Source organism: Octodon degus, unplaced genomic scaffold, assembly GCF_000260255.1.
Source record: "Octodon degus isolate 3935 unplaced genomic scaffold, OctDeg1.0 scaffold00062, whole genome shotgun sequence".
Classification (NCBI taxonomy): domain Eukaryota; kingdom Metazoa; phylum Chordata; class Mammalia; order Rodentia; family Octodontidae; genus Octodon; species Octodon degus.
Genome location: NW_004524638.1, coordinates 2,136,551 through 2,157,875, shown reverse-complemented (window position 1 = coordinate 2,157,875; position 21,325 = coordinate 2,136,551). Strand labels below are relative to the sequence as shown.

Sequence of the window (21,325 nt, the reverse complement as noted above, 5' to 3'; positions counted from 1 at the left end):
GAGAGAGAGAGAGAGAGAGAGAGAGAGAGAGAGAGAGAGAGAGAGAGAGAGAGAGAGAGAGAATATGTATGTAATGAATGTGGGAAAGCCTTTATCAGGGTGCAATATGTGTGCAAAAGCATTCTCCAGAAAGTCCAGGCTCAATGAGCACCAGAGAATTCAGAAGAAAGAGCATTCATTTACGTGCAGTGAATGAGGAAAAGCCTTTACCATGGAGAGGCATTTGATAGAACATCAATGAATTCACACTGGAGAGAAGCCCTATGTATGCAAATGAGTGTGGTAAAGGGTTCCCAGGCAAGTGTAATCTCATCATACGTCAGAGAAATCACTCTGGAGAGAAGTCCTAAGTATGTAGTGAGTGTGGAAAAGGCTTCATTGGGAAAAGCATGCTTATCATACATCAGCGAACTCATACAGGAGAGAAGCCCTACATATGCAATGCATGTGGGAAGCACTTCACCACAAAGTGCTATGCCAGCATACATCAACGAAACCACTGAGGGGAGAAACCACACATATGCAATGAATGGGAGAGGCTCTGCCATAAAACATCATCTGATTGAACAACAGCGAATTCATACAGGAGAGAAACCGTATGTATGTATTGAATGTGGAAAAGGATTTCTTAGGAATAGTAATCTCATTGTACATCAGATAAATCATGTATTAGAGAAACACGTATATGCAATGAATGTGGGAAAGGCTTCACCGTGAAAGCTGCACTCATTATACATCAGCGATCTCATACAGGAGAGAAACCCTTCATTTGCAGTGAAAGTGGGAGAGGCTTCTCTGTGAAGAGTCCACTGATTGTACATCAACGAACACATACTGGAGAGAACCCTTACAAATGTAGTGAATGTGGGAAAGGTTTCATTCTGAACAGTGCATTCATGATACATCAGCAAATTCATACTGGAGAGAAACCCTATCTATGCAGTACATGTGGAACAGGTTTTGCCTTTACGAGCAATCTTGCTGTACGTCGGTGAACGCATTCTGGAGAGAAATGTTTTATGTGCAGTGAATGTGGAAAAGACTTCACCATGAGACGTTATCTCATTACACATCAGCAGATTCATATAAAAGAGAAATCACATACATGTGAATGTGGAAAAGGCTTGGTCATGGAAAGTGAGCTCATTTTACATAAGCAGATTCATACTGGAGAGAAACCATATGCACACAGCGAGTGTAGTAAAGGCTTCAATGTGAAAAGCAGCCTATTTGTTCATCAGAGAACTCTTAGGAGAAAAACGCTTTATTTGCAGTGACTGTGGAAAAGGCTTCTCCTCAAAGAGAAATCTTACTGTAAACCAACAAACTCATAATGGAATCAAACCCTGACAATGCAATGAATAATGCTCATTCCTTCTGGAAGAAAATGTGTCTTGTACACCAGGTATTTCATGTAGGATAGACTTGATGCATATTGAGTGTGAAAAATTCTACTTCTACACTATGAATTCTTAATTATTCACCAGAAAATTTAGACAGAATTTAATGGAATCACTGGGAAAATCTTCAACTTGAGTTGTCTTCTTAAACTCTTTGATGCTCCCAATGGAATCAAAGAACTCATACTAATGAGAGGAGACTGGATTTAGCAGTTGGGACTGACCTAATTTATCAGGTTGCATTAAAATACAATACTACACATATGAGCAATGTGTTATGTCAGTGTACGTAAGCCTCTGCACAGAATCTGAATTTGTTACATACAAGCAAACTCATAAGAGGCAAACTATAATAGTACTTGAACTCATATTATTGTGCTCCTAGCATACTTAAGTACCATAATAGTGTAGAGCAGTATGTTAATGTATGAAATAAAATGTCTATAGAGAAAGTAAGACAAACAAACAAACAAACTTCTGTTGCTATGTTTGAGTTTTCTTTGCCCTCCACTCGCCCTCAATTATGCATCTTGTGTTCCTCCCAACAAATTCTCCTTGCTAAGTCCCCTGCATTGCAACATTCATTGGGGCCCAGAAGATCTCTCTTCCCCTGCCTTTCCTGAAGTGCATGATGATCCTGCCCCTTGGCACCCACAGGCCCCAGCCCAATCTCCTCCACCCTCATCCCATCAACCAACCCCTTCTCCTTTCACCCACCACAGCAGCGGCCACAGGCCCCACTAAAGACTCCTACAGAACCCTGCCATCCAAGCGCCTCCCCTACAGCCTCTGCTTCACTTTCTGACCTCTTAACTTTCAGGGACTAAAGTGATACCTCACTCTCTCTCTTCACCCCTTCAGCCACCTTTACACAGTACGCTGCCATAATAAACAGCGCAGCTTTTCTCACTGACAGTCTACAAGTCTAAGACTTGCACTTTGTCAATGCTGCTCTATTGTGCTGTGCCTAATCCTTACACCTGCTCAGTTTGCCTGCTCTCACTGAAACCTAATACACTGTATTAGATCTAAACATATATATTAACCATAAATAAGAGGTTTTTACCTTTTTCCAAATTCTTCTTCTAAGAGATCTCTGCTAAATGACCTACAAAAGTTCTGACTAGTCTCTCATAATTACAAACCTAAAAAAGGTCATCATAATTCAACCTGGCCAGAAATACACTTTACATTTCAAAGGTCTTGATACTCAGATAAAATTCTAATAATCAAGTTATTAATTCCTATTTTATATCCCTATCTGTTCCTGACATTTCTGCCAAGCTAAAAAGATAAATCTCAGCCCTCAAACCCTACAGAAAAACTAACTTTCCGTGTCTTCAATAATAGAGACCAAAATAAACTACACACAAGACCAACTTTTGGATGCAAAACTCAAGAATTCCATCACAGCAGGACCTTAACAAGGTAATGGTGAGCCTAAAAAACTGCCACCCATGCCCTTCCTGGATGGTTTCATGTGTGACAAAGAGGGACACTGGACACAAGCCTGCCCCAACCTACAGCCATCACTGGGCCATCTACAATCTCAAGAGTTACTAAAAGTGTGGCTGTTCTAGCCAGAGACCAGATAAGCCATCCACTAACTCCCTGCCCTCATAGGAAAACTCAATACAGCCAGATCCATCAATACTTGACCTGTTGTCTTGCCACTGAAGCACAACAGGGCTTGGATTCCACGGGCCACATCGAGGTACTTTCGTAGAGTCCCGAGTCTCACTGGACATCTCAGGTCAAAGAAAAACTCTTCTTGCTGACATGAAGACCATATATAGTCTTCTTCTTGCATTCTTTATAGTAGCTCTACAGTCTCCATAGTGGGTGATGACCTCTTCAGACAGGCCCATTCCTTGACTTCAAACAGTTCTTCGCTCATAATTTTCTCGTGATTCCAACCTGTGCCATACCTTTCGTGGGAGGAGACCTCCTCCAAAAACTACACTTATCTCTCACCTCTTTCTCCCTCTACCATATACATCCTACAAACCCAATCTCAGTGTACATCCGGCTCATCCCTTGCGGACCATATACTCTGAGACACTTCCAGTCCCACTTGTGCCATACATGCTGTTCCTAGACTGATGTGGCTCAGAGATCCCGCAGCATTTCCCTACATTCCCCAATACCTGATAGCCCCCAAACATCAAGAGACTCCAGCCCATATGCTTTCTTGATCACTCCCTTACAGATTGCCAGGACCTCTTTGCCTTCACATGGACTGATCTCATTCTCGATCTCGGTAGCTCACATGGACAGTCCTGCCTCAGGGGTTCAGAGATAGGCCTTACTTCTTTAGCCAAGCCCTTGCTGCTGATCTTAAAACCCTTGATCTCAAGCCCAGCCTGCATCAATATATCAGTACTCCTCCTCTTCAACACAGTCATGGTTTCTTCAGTCTCCAATGGGAGTCATCAGTAACGATAAACCTCTAGTCCTAGCTGACACACCTGGCACTAACTGCTGCATGGGTGTGAACTGTTGGCCTATCAACCCTCCTCGTCCCACAACCCTCAGACTCAGCCCACTTAAACTCATGTATGACAGGCTGCATCTCTTCCAGACCCCTCTCACCTAGCCTAGTCTTCTCATCAACTACCTTCCCACTCTTCCCTCAATGCAACCTCCTTCAATCTCATGCAGACCAGAGCCTACCTAACCCTGATCACACCTCAGTGCCTCTGCAGTTCCAACCAGGAGACAAAGTCCTCCTGAAAGGCCTCTCCACACAGCTCTGCAACCCCACTGGTCTGGGCCCTTACAGTGATCCTCAGCACCCCTGCTGTGGCCAAGCTGTTGGAAAAGTCCTCATGAGTCTATCTCATCGCACTCAAACGTCCCCACCAGATGCTACTCTAACGAGCCCACCCTCAGCATGGGTAAGTCTAACTGCACAGGCATCAACTTGTCCCCTACTAAACTTAGGTTCTCTGAAGCTCCCCTTTCCAAGATCTCAGCATGACTTTCCCCTCCTTCATCAATTACTTCTTTCCTGAGTTTTCATTCCTCCATGGAAACCTCCCCCTCCACAGGCAACTGGGTCTTTACAATTTATGGTCCTCAACATCAGATCATCAATACCTCTGCCTGCAAGAGGCCTTAAAACCAAAAAGCTTTATCTTGTTCAGTGGGCAGATGACTCTAGGTAAATTTTTTAAAGTAGGGATTACATTAATATTTTGAAATCCTTACTCTAGATAAGTGTATCTTATTTTTCCCCCTTTGTATATTTATTTACCTTGGGAAGGAGCTCTTAGGGTGGAAGGAGGGGTAGTTCGCTATCTCTTTAGCTAGCAGAACAGTGTGTCTTTGGTCCTCACACTTCCTATCTTGTGGACACAGTAGCCACGCTTCCTGAGGAGGTTAGGGCTGGGTTCGAGCCCTCTTGCCCTTTATTGAGCTTAATGGCAACTGTGGACTTCATCATCTGCTGCTTTGAGTGAACCAGAGAAATAGCCCTTTGCAGCATGAGAAAGCCCCAAAGCGCTGAGTTTATACCTCCTCATCAACAAAAACTCAGTATTTCTTAGCTTTAGAATGCGTTATCTAAGTTTTGACCATACTTCAGCTTTGAACAGGAACTGTTCCATACAGACACTAGTACTTTTTGAACTTAGTAAAGATTCTAAAATGCATGTTTTATACTGTTAAGTTTCAACCAGTCAGGAATATTTTATGTAAATGAGCTTTTTTTGGTATGTTATTCAGGCTGCAATGTTTTGATAACTCTAATTTGTACTATCTCAAGTTCATTACTATGTGTAATGGCACCCTTGCCAAGATATTTAGCATGGAAAAAGCAGGTTCTGAGTTTTTGTTTTAAACTGCTTCATATTGAAGCTGAAACTTATGAACAAGTTGAGTGGCAGACCTGGCATGTTGTATCTTGTTACATAAAGCTAATCCTCTTTCCTTCGCCTCTGCCTTCCTCTCCTACAGCCACCCCTTCTCCACTCACCAGCTCTTGCCCTACTCTCTAGCCAGCCTTCTCCAACTGTCCCACCCCTTGAATGTCACTGTTTCGATTGACCTCTGTCTTCTTTCCAAGCAAGAATTGGTGCTTTTGCTGAGAAGACAAAATGGACATGGTGACAATGAAAATGTTTTCTCCCAGGGTTTAGTTGATGTATTAATAAAGGTTCCAGTGTGCATGATATATCCTTTTAGGTTCAACTTAAAGAGTAACCTTTGCCTGAAAAGAGAAGTCACTATAATTTGAAGTAACAATGTCCTAATTAAGTTCATTCTGGAATCTGTCAGTTAGCTCTGGCCAATTGGTCCACCCCATATCCAACTCTTCCAAGCCGCTCCCTGAATAATCACCACACAGAGCCTGCAGGGCAAAGAGCAGTGCTTACCAGGTTTAGAAACTATCTCTCTGCTATTCAGTCCTGCAGTCTGCTCCACTTCAGCCCTCCAATCACCGTGCATCCTTCCAGGAGCTAAGTCTACTCTATACTCTGCTCTCATACCTGTATTGTCAGTTGGAAAGTCTTTCAAAGTTCATCCCTGTCTCCCAAGTCACCACAGCCACAACTTACCACCTTGTTTAAAGACAGGGTCTCGCCATGTAGCTCAGGCTGACCTTGAACTACACAGCCCAGGCAGGCCTCAAAGTTGCAGGGTTCTGCCTCGAGTGCCAAGTTACAGGAATGCACCACTATGCCTGATGTCATTTCTTGCCTCAATTATTTCAATTGTTGAACTGCTGTCTCTGCTCCTGTCTTTTATTTTCTAGGGACAGCTGAAGTAAAGCTTTGCAAATAGATCTTCTCACTCCTTTGCTCTAAGCCTCCAATGCTGCAGAGCAACAGGTGTGTGGTGATGTTGAAGGCTTTCTACATCTGACCCTTAGTCCCCTGCCTGCACCTCCCTCTTACAGAGACTGACAGGTATCACAGCAGACAGAATCCACAGAGCTGCACATGCACTACGACTCCGCTGCCATCAAACAAACTGCTCAACAGCACTACTTCCCAGGCTGGCTGTTCAGGATTCAAAATTGAAAAGGCATCAAGATCTTCACAGGGCATTAATTAAATATAAAAGATTGCTTTGTGCACTTAAAATGCCAAACACAAAATAGACTTACCCATATTCTTTACAAAGTCCTTAATGTGAAAATCAACTTTCAGTATGTATAGGACATTATGGGCGTAAACTAGTGTAATTCTCAGGGCCACCCTAGAGATGTGTTTGGAGACTCCCCCATGAGGACATCACTTAACCAAAGTCACACTGAGTTAAAGAGGAGGCTGAAATACATTCAAGTCCACTACCTAAAGCTATGAACATTAGTAACACCTTTGAAGACCCTACAGAGAAGTATGTTTCTGACAAGGAACCAAGCATTATTGAAGATCACGAAACATCAAACCACTGTCTAATTTCACTGATAAGATAAACAAAGAGGGGCTGGTGAGATGGCTCAGTGGTCTAAAGCACCTACTTAGAACAAGCTTAGCAAAGCACAGGGACCGCGGTTCAATTCCCCAGCACCACATGCCAGCCAGCCCCGCCCCCTGGTGGGCTGAGCTGGCCACACACACACACACACACACACACACACACACACACATATATATAAATAAAATTTTAAAAAAAAAGATAAACAAAGAGTTCCAAAGACATGAAATGGCTTCTGGCTCATCTTTCCACCAATTTCCTCTGGTTACATCAAGTTTAAAGATTGTGAAAAATGCTGTGAAGAGATAGAATTTTTGGAGTGGCATTTACAGCAAACCACAAATGGCAAGAACTAGAATGGCACTGCAAGTTTAAAATCCTAAATTTGCACACAAGTAGCAATTATCCTTTTAGGTCTAATCCTTGACACAATCTTGAAATAGTTTGGAATGCTTTGTTGTTCAACTGGTTGAGAAATGTTGTTCAGCCACATTGAGGGCTGCAGGAAAGGGGCGGTGGGAACAGGTGCTAGAAGAGTTGATGTGATGCTATTCTGTTGTCATCAAGTGGCACAAGGGCCAGGTACAGAATGACTAAGCACACTGACCAGAGAAGCTTCAGAGCTGATGGCAGTAGACAGAGGTCACGCTGGCACAGTAAGATCTACCTCCACCAGAGTGAGTTCACACCTGTCTCTGCCGGCAGGATAAGCCCTGCTAGGTAACCGCAGCCTTCTTCCCAATGAGATTGTTCCCAGACCTGCAACCCTCATCCCTAAGGCTGACACCACTGTACAGCCAAGCTTTGGCAGGAGGCAAAATATCTGTTTTCTCTCACTGAGCTGAATAGCAAGAAACACCTGAAGTTGAAGCTACTCTCCTTCTGTCTTACTACAAAACTTTGTTTCTGTTATTCTACGTTTCCAAGTAAACCTGATCTTGTTAACTAAGGGAATAAGCAAATTCTGTAGGAGACAGATAAGTACTTTAGCTTCTGAGGGCTGCATGGACTCTGTCACAATTCAATTCTGCTGCCATGGTGAGATTAGCCAAAGAAATAATATATAAACAAGTGAAGCTATGTTCCAATAAAATTTTATTTATCAACATTGAAATCTGAATTTCATATACTTATCTCATGCTACAAAATACTTATTCAACCTTCTAAAAAACATTTTTTTTTTAAATCCTTTTAAAACTGTTTTTAGCTCACAGGACGTACAAAAAGACAGTGGATGGACTGGCCCACTGACCAGTTTGCTGACTCCTGGGCTAGAGCTGAGACTTTTCTTTTGCTTACTCTTCAACATGCAGAATATGACCTGTTACCTGAATAGGCCATAGTGGTAGTACTACATTATTTCAGCTGAATTATTATTTTTATAGTACTCACTTTAACCATTCATTTGGCACCTATTCAGACATGGGTTCTGTGCAAGATCCTTCCCTGGAACACTGAAGGATTATCAAGACATGGCTCTTCCGTAAAGTTCTAATACCATCTTCTCAGATCCTGACACTATGCTTCTCATAGTATCAGAAAAGACAGCCAAAAGTGCATTTAAATAGCAGAGATGTTGTATGAAACACTTGCATGAAATTCCAAGGGCTGCTGTAACAACTTACTACAAACTGGATGGCTTGCAACAATAGAAATTCACCTTTTCACACCCTAGAGAACAAAAGTGAGAACTCAAAACATCAGTCAGATTGGTTCTGAGTGTTCTGTGGAAGACTTCAGGACGCTCCCTTCTGCTTGTGGCTCCAGCAATTAGCCTTCCTTGGCTCGTAGACACAGTGCTTGCCTCGCCTGCCATCCTCCATGGTTTCTGCTCTGTATGGTTTCCTTTCTTTGCTAAGGAACTGTCATTGGATCTATGGTCCACCTGAGTCCCAAATGTCACCTCCAGCTCCTGAATGTCACCTAGAAATAAGGTCACATGTACAGGTTCCAAACACAAGTCAACTTATTACAATTCTCTTAGATATGCAGAAAGCATGGTCAACATTATCCAGAAAACTTCTTGAAAGAGGTAACATAAACTGATCCCTGAAAGTTGACAGTTGGTGTTCATCAGACAGGTAGGAGAAAGAGGAAGTCAGATGCAGTTTCCAGTGAGATCAGTTATGGAAGCAACACCACACGAATAAACAAGCTGTGCACAGCATGCCATCAAGCTCGGCTGGAGACACGGTGTGCAACAGGAGCACAGGGAGAAGGCGGCACGAGGTGGCACAATTTGATCAGTAAGGGCTGGTTGCCATGACCTGGCACTAGGAGCAGAGAAGGCCGTGGGCAGGCTCAGGGATTCTCCTCCCTCCGTGGCCAACCAGCACACGTGTGCCATCCCTCAGGTGCTCTTGTCACTGAGCTGCTGGCATGGCTGGATCAGGCAGTCTTCACGCAGCTTCTCCTTAAATTTAGATTTCACGATTTAGGGTTCAAGACCTTAAAGCACAAACACAGCAGTTTTCTCCCCACTGGTGATTCATGGCCTTCTGTTCTCTTCTTGGAAGTCCCTCTCCTGCTCATGCCCCTATCAACTTTCAGGGCTGCTCTTCCTGCCACACCACTTTGCTTTACATTGTTGCCCTTTCACTCCTGAAACTGAGAATTCAAGCAAGTTGGTTTTTACCCACCACTGTGTCTACACAACAGTAAATTACAAATAAAGTCAGGTCAATATCCCTGGTCTTATTATATACAGCAAAATATTAAAAGCAATTAAAATTATTTACATAGATAATGGGAGAAAAAATACCATGGAAAAGAACACTGCTATCTATTCTCTGAAAAAAGGAGAAATTATGTAATGTTTTTATGCATTCCATAAAAATATACACAATGGACACCTAAGAAGCCTAAAAACAAAACATCAGTAAACAAGCCACACTTAGAAAAATGAAAGCTGATTTTTATTTTATCATCAACAGCCATTCTTTAAACATGAACTTTATTTATTTATTTATTTTTAAATGAAAGCTGATTTTTATTTTATCATCAACAGCCATTCTTTAAACATGAACATGCATACGTAATATTCTACGCACACATCACAGTTTTTAACGTTAGTTAATAAAGGTTAAACACACAACATACATCCTTACAAAAAAGGTCAAAATGCAAACTTAAAACTTTAAACAAAAGTCTTACTAATTTAAAAAAAGTTTGTGTTGGGTACCATTTGTACAACACATTTAATTTAAACATTTTCATTTTGGTTGCACATGAAAAAAGCGGCAGTAGAAAATAAAGTCATTGAGGATTTTTAAATAGCAGAATAGGCAGTCTTGCCATGCAGGAGAAGCAATATTAAATATTAGTTTTCAAAAAAAATCCACATTTAAAAATATTTAGTTCAAGTCACGGAATTGTTCTCAGTAGAGACCCTAATGCAATGCATAATTAGCTGCCTTAGATGGCCTGTCTGAAAGGACATTCTCCCTTCAGAGTGTAACTGTACTGATTTTGGCACAGAAAAGAAGTCAAGAACATGATTAAAAAAGAGGGAAGAGGAACAGAGGAAAGGAATAAAAGCAAGAGTAAATGAGATAGTAATTGCAATCCCTAAAAAACTGTGCATTCTCAGTCACTGCAGAACACTGTCTTCTCGCTACGGCAGGTGCTTACTCCAGAGCTGTTATTGCAGCATGGATTTGATCTGCTTGGAGGTAGTCTCGTCATTCAAATGTTTTGTCGTGTACCTAAAAGACAAACAGCGATCGAGTTGAGGGAATTAAAATCTGCACCGGGTTCTGCAATTAGGGCAGACGAGCCACTGGCCAGGCAAATCTCGCACAGTGAGCTGGCTTCTCTCTGCAGCTCTACCCCAGAAGGCCCACACAGCTCATCCTCCCGCCTATGAGACCAGCAGCTGCGCGTTTGCTTAGTTGTAACTACCTTACTGAAACCACAGGCTACATCTCACATTAACAAGCAGTTACCTCTCACGAAAAAGTAACTAATCCACCCAAGAAGCCAGCCATATATATCTGAATGGCAGAGTTAAGTAGCTGTAACACAGACCATGTGCCCCACAAAGCCTAAACATTTACTTATTTTCTGGTCCCTTATGGCTCTGTATTTAAAAGGTTCTACTACTATCATCCACATCCCTAAAAAAATCTCAGTTCTTTAAGTGCCTTAAACTTCCAGGCAGGTATATTTTGCTCATGAATGCGATCTAAGCTAAGAATCCAAAATAAACACTCTAATAACAGAATGAGTATGAGGATGCACCATGAATTCCTTCAAATAGCAGAACTCCAATAAGCAAGCCCGTGTGTCAGCCCAGCACTGTTCTAGAAGCTTCCTACCTAGCAGAGGGAGAAACATAACGAGGCATTAACCTTACAGAAGGGATAACCCAAGAGCAAAAGGACAGTACTATATGAGGCCATAGTGACAGGAGAAAAACAGCTCAAGTGGACAGCTGGAAGTCACAGTACCCGGCAATTACATGTGATGAAAGCTGCTGGAGGAGATAAAGCAAGGCAGTGCTGCAATTATGCTTTAGAGGATCATTCAGGCTGTTGGGGAAGTATAGTGGAGAGTAGGAGAACCGTCAGGGAGCATCCACTGAGAACCAAGGGAGACATGCCCAAGGCTTCGGACCAGATTAGTAGCGATGCTCAGCTGTGAGACATATTTCAGAGATAATTCAGAAATTCATTTAGTTTACAAGAATTTTTTTTTTTTTCAGTACTGGGAATTAAACTCAGCCTTCTGTGTGTTAGTTGAGTGCTGTAGCACTCAGCCAAATGTTCAGCCCCATTTTAAATTTTAAGGCATAGCCTGGCTACATATAACCCTCAGCGTCTGGAGTAGGCAGAATGACAAGCAACACCATGCCTGGCTACTTAACATATAATCTCCATGGACTATAGCATTTTAAGGAGTAATGATCTTTCCGCATTAAAGAAATTTAAACTGTTAGGTTCATTTCAAATAAATTTTAAAAATTAAGTTATAAAATTTGCCTGTACTCAAGTACATCTTTGGGCAAGCAAAGAAACACACATAAGCCAAGTGTGGTGATATAAAGCTGTCATCCCAGCACTTAGGGAGGCTGAGATAAGAAAATCAAAAGTTTGAGTCCAGCCTGGGAAAGCAATTTACCAAGACTTGGTCTCGAACTATAAAATGAAAAGGAGCAAGGCAGGGAGGGAGGGAGGGAGGAAGGGAAGGAGGGAGGGAGGGAAGAAAGGGCATGAGAAGGCTGCGGGTATAGCTTAGCACAGTGGTGGTGAATCTATGACACGCGTGCAGTTAGCTGTTTGTATCTCTGATTGGCATCACTGGCTTAGTGAAAAGAGCTGGGATTCAATCTTCAGTTGCAGGAGGAGCGGGACAGAAAGACAGACACACACACTTATTAAGCACCTGATATTACACACTCTCTACAGTGACACTTCCAAAGTGCACGCCTATTAATGAATACACACTGGAATGCTGGCATAAAATAAGTATTTAGCAAATGTTTGTGGAAGGAAGAAAAAGTAGGCTGCCAAGCTGAGAAGAAAAATCCTTAAAGGAATACTTACATAAAGGGCAAAATGATGGGGCAAAGACAGAACTGCTCTGTTTTATCCACATAGCTAACGCATATGTAACTATGTAGCTGATGTCACCTCTTTTTCACCCTGTTCTTTAGCGAAAAGCGCCAAAGAATGTACATGATGAAGTCTCCTGAAGTTAGAAATAATACTGCTCAGCAATGTTCCAGAACAATTAAAGAACTGCAAGTGCATTCCTCTCCCCTGTCTCTCTGCTGTGAGATGCAGACGTGCTTCTAGCAGGTCTTGGAGCCTCCTTGGACACAGTCAATCCAGAGATGGGGCTGTGCTGTGCTAGGGATTGCAGGTCAGTGACAGAGCCTGCCTGAGTTCAGTCCCCAGCACATTCTACGGGGTGGGGGGTAAACACCAGGCCATGGACGGCTGACATAGCCTGACACTATATGGATTTTCAATTAAGTTCTTTAATCCTCATAATGTTCATTTGGAACAGGTCTCTTTACACAGGGAATCTCTGCTTATCATATTTCATAATCTTAATGCTTTGAAGGTTATCATTGAGCTGAAATGACAAGACTACATTTTGCTGTATGACACAAACATGAACTATACAAATATTTTTGTGTTTAAATCGCCAACAGTCAAGAATGGAAAAATCATTTTTTGGATTAGGAAAATTACAGTATCAATTAAATCTCTGGGGCCCGGGAAGATAGCTCAGTAGAATATGTGCTTGCCTGGCAAGCACAGGGTCCCAAGTTCAATCCCCAGTACCACAAAAACAAAAAAAACAAAACAAAACAAAAAATAAAATGTCTGTAGACAATATATTCTAAAATTCTAAGATTCTTCCTTTAAAAATATTTTTTTATCCATAAGAGCTTTAGTAACTACTTGAAGATATAAGAAAATATATCGGAGCCAGGGAGATAGTTCAGTGGAATAAGCACTTGCCTGGCAGGCGCAAGGACCTGAGTTCAATCCCTGGTTCCACCAAAAGAAAAAAAAAAAAAAAGAAAATATATCAAATAATAGTTTCATATTCATTATAAAAATGCACAAAAACAATACAGATCTATACTGATGAACACAGCAATCAGACAACTTTAATAGATTTTTTTTTTTTTTTGCAGTACCAGGGATTGAACTTGGGACCCTAAGCTTGCCAGGCAAGCACTTATTCTCCTGAGCTGTCTCCACAGCCCATAATGGAAAACAGCTAGCTATTATTTCCCGCCCCCCCAAAAAAAAGCTAGTTATAAAACACTTTGTAGGGTACTGCTTTGTAAAAAGATGGCTACTGCTCTGCTATACTATTTCCATGTGTAAAGGAAACGCACTAGGCTATATATGCTAAAATGTCTAAGTGTTTCATATGAATATGGAAAAGACTATATGATTTTTCTTTAAATTCTCCAAGTTGTTCTGAATTTTATTTACAATTACCATTATTTGTTCATTTTATTTTTTTCCTGTACTTTAGGTCTGAGTACGTAGATGGGATTCATAGCAATTCTCCTGCTTTCAGCTCCCCAAATGCTGGGATTACAGGCGCGTGTGACCACACCCAGTCTTAAATGCCATCTCAGAGCACCCCAGGGGTGGGACCAGCAGGGCACACCAGGGATTGAACCTTGCCTGCTGCACTTTGCCTAAGCATGTTTTAGTCCGTCAGCTATTAGGCCAGCCCAATTATTATAAAATAAGCAATCCTATGTCATTAAGAGTAGAAAGTAAACGTGAAATCTTCAGATAAGAAATGAAGCTGCTGTTCTCCTTTGTGAACACACATCTGTTTTAATTTTTAATTCTTTATAAAGAGAGTGTAAATTAGAATTAAAACAGAAGAATTACAAGTACTACAGACTTCTTCAGGACAAAACACTGCAACCACAGCCTGCAAACAGGAGGACACGCAGGACAGATGACCTGACTTCTACCTTGAGCACTTATTGAATCCTTCAGGTGCTACTCACATTTTACAGCATGTTTTCAAACATACAAAAACCCAACATTCTCCTTGCATTTGTTTCCTATGCATAGGTACACACATACCTGAGAGCATTTAGAAGACCTTCTACGCTATTAGGAGGCTGGTCCTTAAGAACTTTGATACAACCTTTCATCTGAGGAAAAAAGAAAATGGAAAAAGTAAAATATCTGCTTTTCATATCACATTAATTTTCAAAACAATGAAATAAAATCAGGACTACAACTACTGAATTTGGAAGGTTACACACTAAAAATATCAAATTATTCATTCTTAGCAATAAAAGAGGAAGGGCTCTAAGTACTACTCCATTTTCCATCTGTCAGTCAAACAAAATGTTTTGAGATCCAAATCAGTCAAAGTATCATCGACACTAATGAAAACCAGGGGGTTTTTTGCTAAGGAGCAGCTTTCTTGTTAAGCAACAACTTAATCATGCTAGCAAGCACAAGAGGAGCTTTCCAGGTGAAAGTAGCCATGGCTTGCAGAGGACTCTGTTCGGGGTGACAGAAGAATTAGAGCTGTGGAAGCCAGGGTGTCTCATCTGATTGGCTATCCAGCCAACAGGGTCTTGTGACAAGCTACCTCTAGAAGGGATAACGCAATAAAGATGGGGAAAATTATTAGGCAGAGTGAAAAAGCAGAGCATGAATAGAAAGAACTGAGCTTTAGAAGCCAGATGTGAAAGTTTAACCTTCTATCCTACCATTTACTACTAATTCTATTACTTAATTTCCTAAAACCCACTGTTCTGTTAGTACAAGGAGACAACACCCATATCCTAGTACTTTCAGTTACATGTGTGAGCGGGTATAGCATGCTTGGGACATAATAACTGCATGATGAATGTTAATTCATGGTTTTTTTTATACACACAATAAATGTGCATGAAAGGAACAAAGACTGGCTGGCGAGCTATAATGAGATTCAAAGTGCCAGGAGCCTGTACTAGCTATTAAGGGAAAGAAGAAGAACATTCTCACCAAACACAAGTTAGAATACTGACTAACAGTAAAAGGCTGGGGACAAAAACTACAATACAAAACAACCGGAAAATAATTTTACTTCTAAACTTCTCACCAAACAAGAAAAGGAGAGATCTGGCTATTGTCACAAAAATCAGTAAAATTTTCCACTTTTCACATTAAACATTACTAACGTTTTGTATACACTTTGAAACAAATGTTCTCTTTAAAGCAGCCCTCCACCGAAGTAATTAAAAGACACAATTAGAAAATTCCTTGTAAGTATCTATATTGTCAGTATGTAGAAGGACCCTACAAGGAGGTACTCCATAATGTTGCTATCCTTCAGTCATTTCACAGGAGCAGAATACAGGTTCTCAGATCTATGACAAGACAACAGAAAATGAAAATCTAGCATTATCACAAACCATAATCGAATTCTGTTGAGTTCAGTCTGCTAGCTCTTAAAAGCCTGTAATTTTCATGTAAAAGATTATTTGAAATTATGCAAACAATGTATAACTTACATCAATCTTGGATGTTTTGGCAAATGCTCCCACTGGATGTACGTGGTCGTACAGGATTATGACTCCCACCATTACCCGCAAGCAGAATGACACTGTCTCTTCATTGGTAAATCTGCTTCTGTATTCCCTGGAGGACAGAACACATGAAAACGTCACAAAGCTCTTTCATGAGCTGATTCCACTTTCAGTTGCTATCTACCTAACCTTTCCAACTCTAAAAGCAATGTTAACATTACGCCCCTTTCTCTACCCTAAGGTCCCCAATGTGATGAGAGGGTGGAGGCGGAGCAGTTATCATCCACATATTCTGCTCCCTAGAGACCTGCCCCCCCCCGCCCACCCCCGGTATATTACCCCTTCAGCTTGACAGAGAGCACATCAGTAAAAGTTGCCCATAATATGATGAAATGTCACTAGCTTTACAGATCAAGTAGGTTTGATATTTGAGGTGCTAGGTTGGCCCAAACAATTATTCTATTGTTTCATTTAAATTTTACAAAATTCAGCCATACTCTTCTTTCATTTGGGAAAAAGAAAAGTGAACTTTTATATATGTAGAAAGCAGTGTGGCAGCATAGTGGAAGGGGCCCAGATCAGGGCGAAGACATCCTGACACATGAGTAGGGTTGGCCCTGTGTGCAAGGCCCTACACTTCACAGGACCTCATTCTCTTGCTCAACCAGAATAATGACAACCACTCTCCCACTTCATGAGGTTTTTCCATAGAGAAGAGTACTTAGATAATAAAAAGTACCACAAAAACACAAGTTACCACACATTATTGAGGAATCCACGAGGGATTCTCTGCTTAGTGACAGCAAAATCTAGCTAACACACATGGTAGAAAACAACACAAATACTTTAAGAGAGAGAAAAGATACTCAGAAGAGAATTCAGGTTCATGTGGAAAAATGAAGAAACTAAGTAAGAGAGGGATAAACAAACAACTCTAGTCTTTGGCTAAATGGTAATGTTCTTTACTAAAACTGGGAGAAAGACATTATAGTAATTAGCATAACTAAGTATCTTCTCTAATCCTTTCCCTGAACAAAAGACTATCATAAAATTCCTGTTCTGAAGAGGCTATTGAATTAGTTTCTCTGGTCTGATGTACCTGTAAACCATCTCTATGCTTAACCAGACATTCACTGCAAAAATTATTTGAATTTTGTTTTTATGTGCTTATTCAATAGTTAAGATATATTTAATCTCCACCTTCTAAATAGCCATGTTTATATTTGGGCGTTCTGAAATACCGATTTATCTCAATGGTACCAGTAAAATGACAAGTCAGCTTTATAATACTCACGGCGTTTCCAGCATGACTCTGCATACACTAGCCATGGTGCTTAAACAGTCAGTGGTATTTTCTATTGGTAAGTTTTTATTCTGTAAGTACATGGAGGATGAAAAAAAGTGGCAAAATTATTAACATTAAAGATCAGCATACTATGAAAAGTTAGTACCTTTATAATTTGTCTCTTAATTTTCTAAATAATTCCCTAGATTCTAAGCACTGTCCTGAGCTTGAGGGACATAGTTATGCGCAGAACAGCCAAGTCTTGATGTCCCGAGAAGTGCCGCCATGCCAGCACTGTGAGAATAGGGATGTTGTGAGCATACAGGGCAGAGACACAGGAAATCACCAGCAAGGTTTTAAGCAGAGCAGGGAGGCAATGTGGATTATGTGTTAACATTACCTGGCTGCTCTACAGAGACAGAACTACACAAGGGGCAAGAGTGGAAGAAGCAGAACAGAGCGTAAGTGCAATGATCCAGATGAGAGGGCAGTGCTCTGACACGGACAGGTAGTGAGAGCAGAGGCTCAACTTACAGATTCACAGTAGCCTCACGTGGATGGATAGTTAAGAGTTGAGGTTCAGTTTTCAGACTCACAGTATTTTTTTGGAAGGAAACCAAATACAACATTCAATGATGGAGATACAAGGAAGTGAGGAAAGAAATTTAAAATGATAACCCCTGAATTGTTTGTTTTGCTTATACTCTGTTAATATTAAAACCCAGAAAAGAAGACAGGAGAAACAACAGGGTTGGGAGAGGCAACCAAAAGCCCAGTTAGGCCACGCATGTAATGCACTGTCAACTTTATCACTGGAGAGAAAATGCCATAGGTACACAGACGTGCGCTGGGCGCTCGATGGAAGGCCAGGATTCACAGTCTGCATCTGGGCACACAGCTTGCAGGCGAGATTCGAAGTGCTGGGCTATGCAGAGGTCGTCCTCCAGAACCAGCGGGAGCGCAGCAATGCAAATCCAAACCTGCGAGGCGGCACTTACCTCGGATACAAACTTTGTTGTAGCGTCACTTAAGGTTTTCAGCATCGGGGTTGCCTCAGCGTAAAATAAAGACATTCGATTTGCTAATTCATTATTCACTTCATTTTCTCCTTCTGCCTGTGTGGAAGCAGAGTACAAGTGCCAGATATCAGCCCAGCAATTACTAAATATGGTACTTACATTTACAAATGGACCATGAGAGTAGTTACATCATTAATGCTTATTAATCTAATCCAAAAAAACTTAATAAATTCAATTTTGGGCCTTCATTTGCACATAAGTATTCTTTAAAAATAAAGACATTACAAATGATAGTTAGCAATTTTTTAAAGATTAATACTTTAAAATGTACAGAACATTTTAAATGCTATTACAGAATTAAATAAAATCTTGGAAGATTTCCTACTATCTGTAAGAGACTGCTCTAAATGTGATAAAGGAAGGAGAGAGGATCAGGACACTGAATCCCACCCTCCACCATGAATGCACCAGGGTTCTACACAGCACCACAGAGAAATGTTAACAGACAATGACAGAAAAGGGAATGAGAAAAAGATTAAATTACACTAGAAGAAACTAGGGTCTCGTGGAAGAATTAAGCTTGCAAAGGTGATGATGGACACATGAACAAGCTACTCCTATCCAGCAGGTAAAAAAATAATTTCAAATGACTCCAGAGACCACATTTCAGTGTTAACAGCGGGGAGGGAATCACCAAAGATTAAGACAGGGACAGACTGCAGAATGCCTTCAAATGCTACTTCTAGTTTATATTTTCTTCCAAATGGAATGGCGAGCCACTTGAAGTGTTAGAAAATGGGAGTAACAAATCCATTTTCTAAGAAAAGTAGCTCATAATGGTAGGAAGACTACTACAAAGAAAAAAAGATTACAGGTAGTATAAATAAGCCATGGTGCTGCAGAATGACTGTCCCAAAATCTAGAATTGGGCTCACAACTGTGATAGAAATAGAATAAAAAAGGAAGGTAGAGAAAAAAATATGAAAGGTGCCTCACTGGAAAACTATTGGCAATATCTGCAATTACTGTCTTTGGATGACAGTACAAAAATATCTTCTTTTGCTGGCCTCTGAGTCATGGCTATACTAAAATTTGGGTATTTTATTTTTATTTTACATTGTAGATATTTATGAGACAGATAAGGAGGTCAGCTCCACAGGGTCCTCATAAAACCAAATGGAAGAAAACAACAAATGCCTCAAGGAAAACAATGACTTCCAATCTAGTTCTTTGTCTTAAGTATAACCACTTTCTAAGTATATCTGCAATGAAAATGAAAGGCTCCTTTAGAAATTTTTTTGACTTGCATGCTTCTAACCACTCCACATACAAGTATTTCTCTATTAAACTACCAATGGAGACTACGTTTGGGTTTTGAAATTTTGCCACTTTTCTTACCAATTAGCAAATGAGGGTCCTAAAAATACACAGGCAAATTCAGGTGTTCCTTATATTTAAAGTTGTACTTCTAGCACTAAACTCCTTAGAAGTAGGGACGAGTACTTAAGAGGAATTTAAGAGGATGGCAAGAGATTAATGGGCCTGAAGTAATCAGGAGAGAAGCTGTGCTATCCCAGGAATAGGCATGCCTTTTTCTTTGAGCCATAAACAGGCACAGATGTGCGAACAGTCCAGGACTTCACTCTCTTCTCTTGACAGTATCAGTCACTTTTCTTATTCAAGGTTAGTATCTCTTCAGGACTGCATAATTCTAAGAATATGAGGACAAAAAAAATCCTCATAACCACTAACTGAAAAACTTTTTGCATAATTAAAATGAGAATACACAAAAAGGTTATAGTATGAATGTCACACACAGAAAAAGCAATCCTATTGAGAAAGCCATGGGAACTTAAAAAGACTGACACAAAAAACATCTAAACACCACATGGTCTGTTACAGTCTTCTCCTTCCTCCCACAGCTCTGGATGTCTCTAATTGCTCACTTTAATACTAGCTTAAACATCTGAATGAATGGGTGAAGGAATAAACAAAGGAAAGAATAAAACAAAGAAAGAGTAATTCTTACCACCCCCCTAATTCAAGGCACTAACTTACTGGCACATTATTAATCCTCATTCGACTCAACGTTCTTCTGTAGTAGCTGAAATCATTCTGTATGGCAGGATTTGTCATCTAAGGAAGATATTTATGAAGTAAAAATGTATTATAAGCCAAAAGCTAATGTAAGAAGTTAAAAAGTCTATAGTTTTAAATAATTATGTAATACTCTCTATTTTTAAAGTTATTTTAAATATAAATTGGTTTAAACAAATAAAAATTCTCTATCCTCTAAGAAAGCTTAAAACACTGTACTGACTTATTCCTGAGCAGGTAAAAATCATACAGGTTGTTTTCCAGTCATGGGCAGTATACTTTCTTGTCAATATTTTCAGGTAATACAAAATACCTTATTTACCAAGAAAATGGGTACTATCAAACAAAACTAAGAAGGATTATGTAGGCATTTGTTTTGAGTTAAAGTGTGCATGTCTGTACATTAAATGAACAGGGAAATCGTCAAGCAGACAAAATTTTGTAAGAACATCTTTTGTACTCCAAGTATTAAAGAGAACTAGCTGTCTGTGATACAACCATGAAATGTCAGTTAGGAATCTAGCTCTTCCATTTTCCAGACTATGTCCTTAAATCCCTGAAAAAAATCAAAGGACATGCTCAAGGTCCTATAATGACTACGCTAGAGCCTAACCTGAAGTTCTGTACCTTGAGGAGCAAGACAAGAGGAGAAAGGATGCTCGTGGCAGTGGAGGGGAGGAGAGAGGGCAAAAGACATTTCGAAATGTTTTATGTAAAAGATGTTGAAAAAAACAGGAATGAACAGAAAAGAAAAAGACAAGAAAAGCTCCACTTATTGTTTCTGTGATTCTAAAAATGAAGATCAACTACCAGGTGATCTGCTATCTGCCATATGCTCAGAAAGGCTCCTACTCTCAAACTCAGCTTTCTACTTTTCCTAATGTGTAGGGGACACCATCTGAATACACCTTAACAAGGTCTGCAGGCCTTTCCTCCTAGTGTCCCTTGCAACATATGATTTTCAAACAATAGGGGCCAGCACAAAATTCTACCTTGAGTTCATCAAAGCGGAGGGTGAAGTGAAGAATTTCTGCGAACTGTTTAGCAAGAGCCTGCTCTCGCTCTAGATGCTGGGTGGGTGAATATG

General features: G+C 40.5%; 1 protein-coding gene across 14 annotated transcripts in view; it reads right to left on the bottom strand.

Annotated features, from left to right (window-relative positions):
* Positions 1 to 7,911: 7,911 nt before the first annotated feature.
* The window catches only part of Fam49b (family with sequence similarity 49 member B), a 141,001-nt gene continuing 127,587 nt past the window's right edge, over positions 7,912 to 21,325 (bottom strand). For 11 of the 14 annotated variants that reach the window (XM_023718805.1, XM_023718794.1, XM_023718798.1 and 8 more), the window contains 7 exons: positions 21,231 to 21,275; positions 20,200 to 20,277; positions 18,121 to 18,237; positions 17,132 to 17,211; positions 15,823 to 15,949; positions 14,396 to 14,466; positions 10,377 to 10,528 (listed from right to left, as the gene is read on the bottom strand). In XM_023718805.1, coding sequence (XP_023574573.1) covers positions 10,465 to 10,528; positions 14,396 to 14,466; positions 15,823 to 15,949; positions 17,132 to 17,211; positions 18,121 to 18,237; positions 20,200 to 20,277; positions 21,231 to 21,275 — 582 coding nt within the window. In that variant the 3' untranslated portion in view covers positions 10,377 to 10,464. Of the gene's footprint in view, positions 9,432 to 10,376; positions 10,529 to 14,395; positions 14,467 to 15,822; positions 15,950 to 17,131; positions 17,212 to 18,120; positions 18,238 to 20,199; positions 20,278 to 21,230; positions 21,276 to 21,325 lie in introns of those variants that run through there. The other 3 variants (XM_023718802.1, XM_023718804.1, XM_023718797.1) reach the window with 3 other exon arrangements.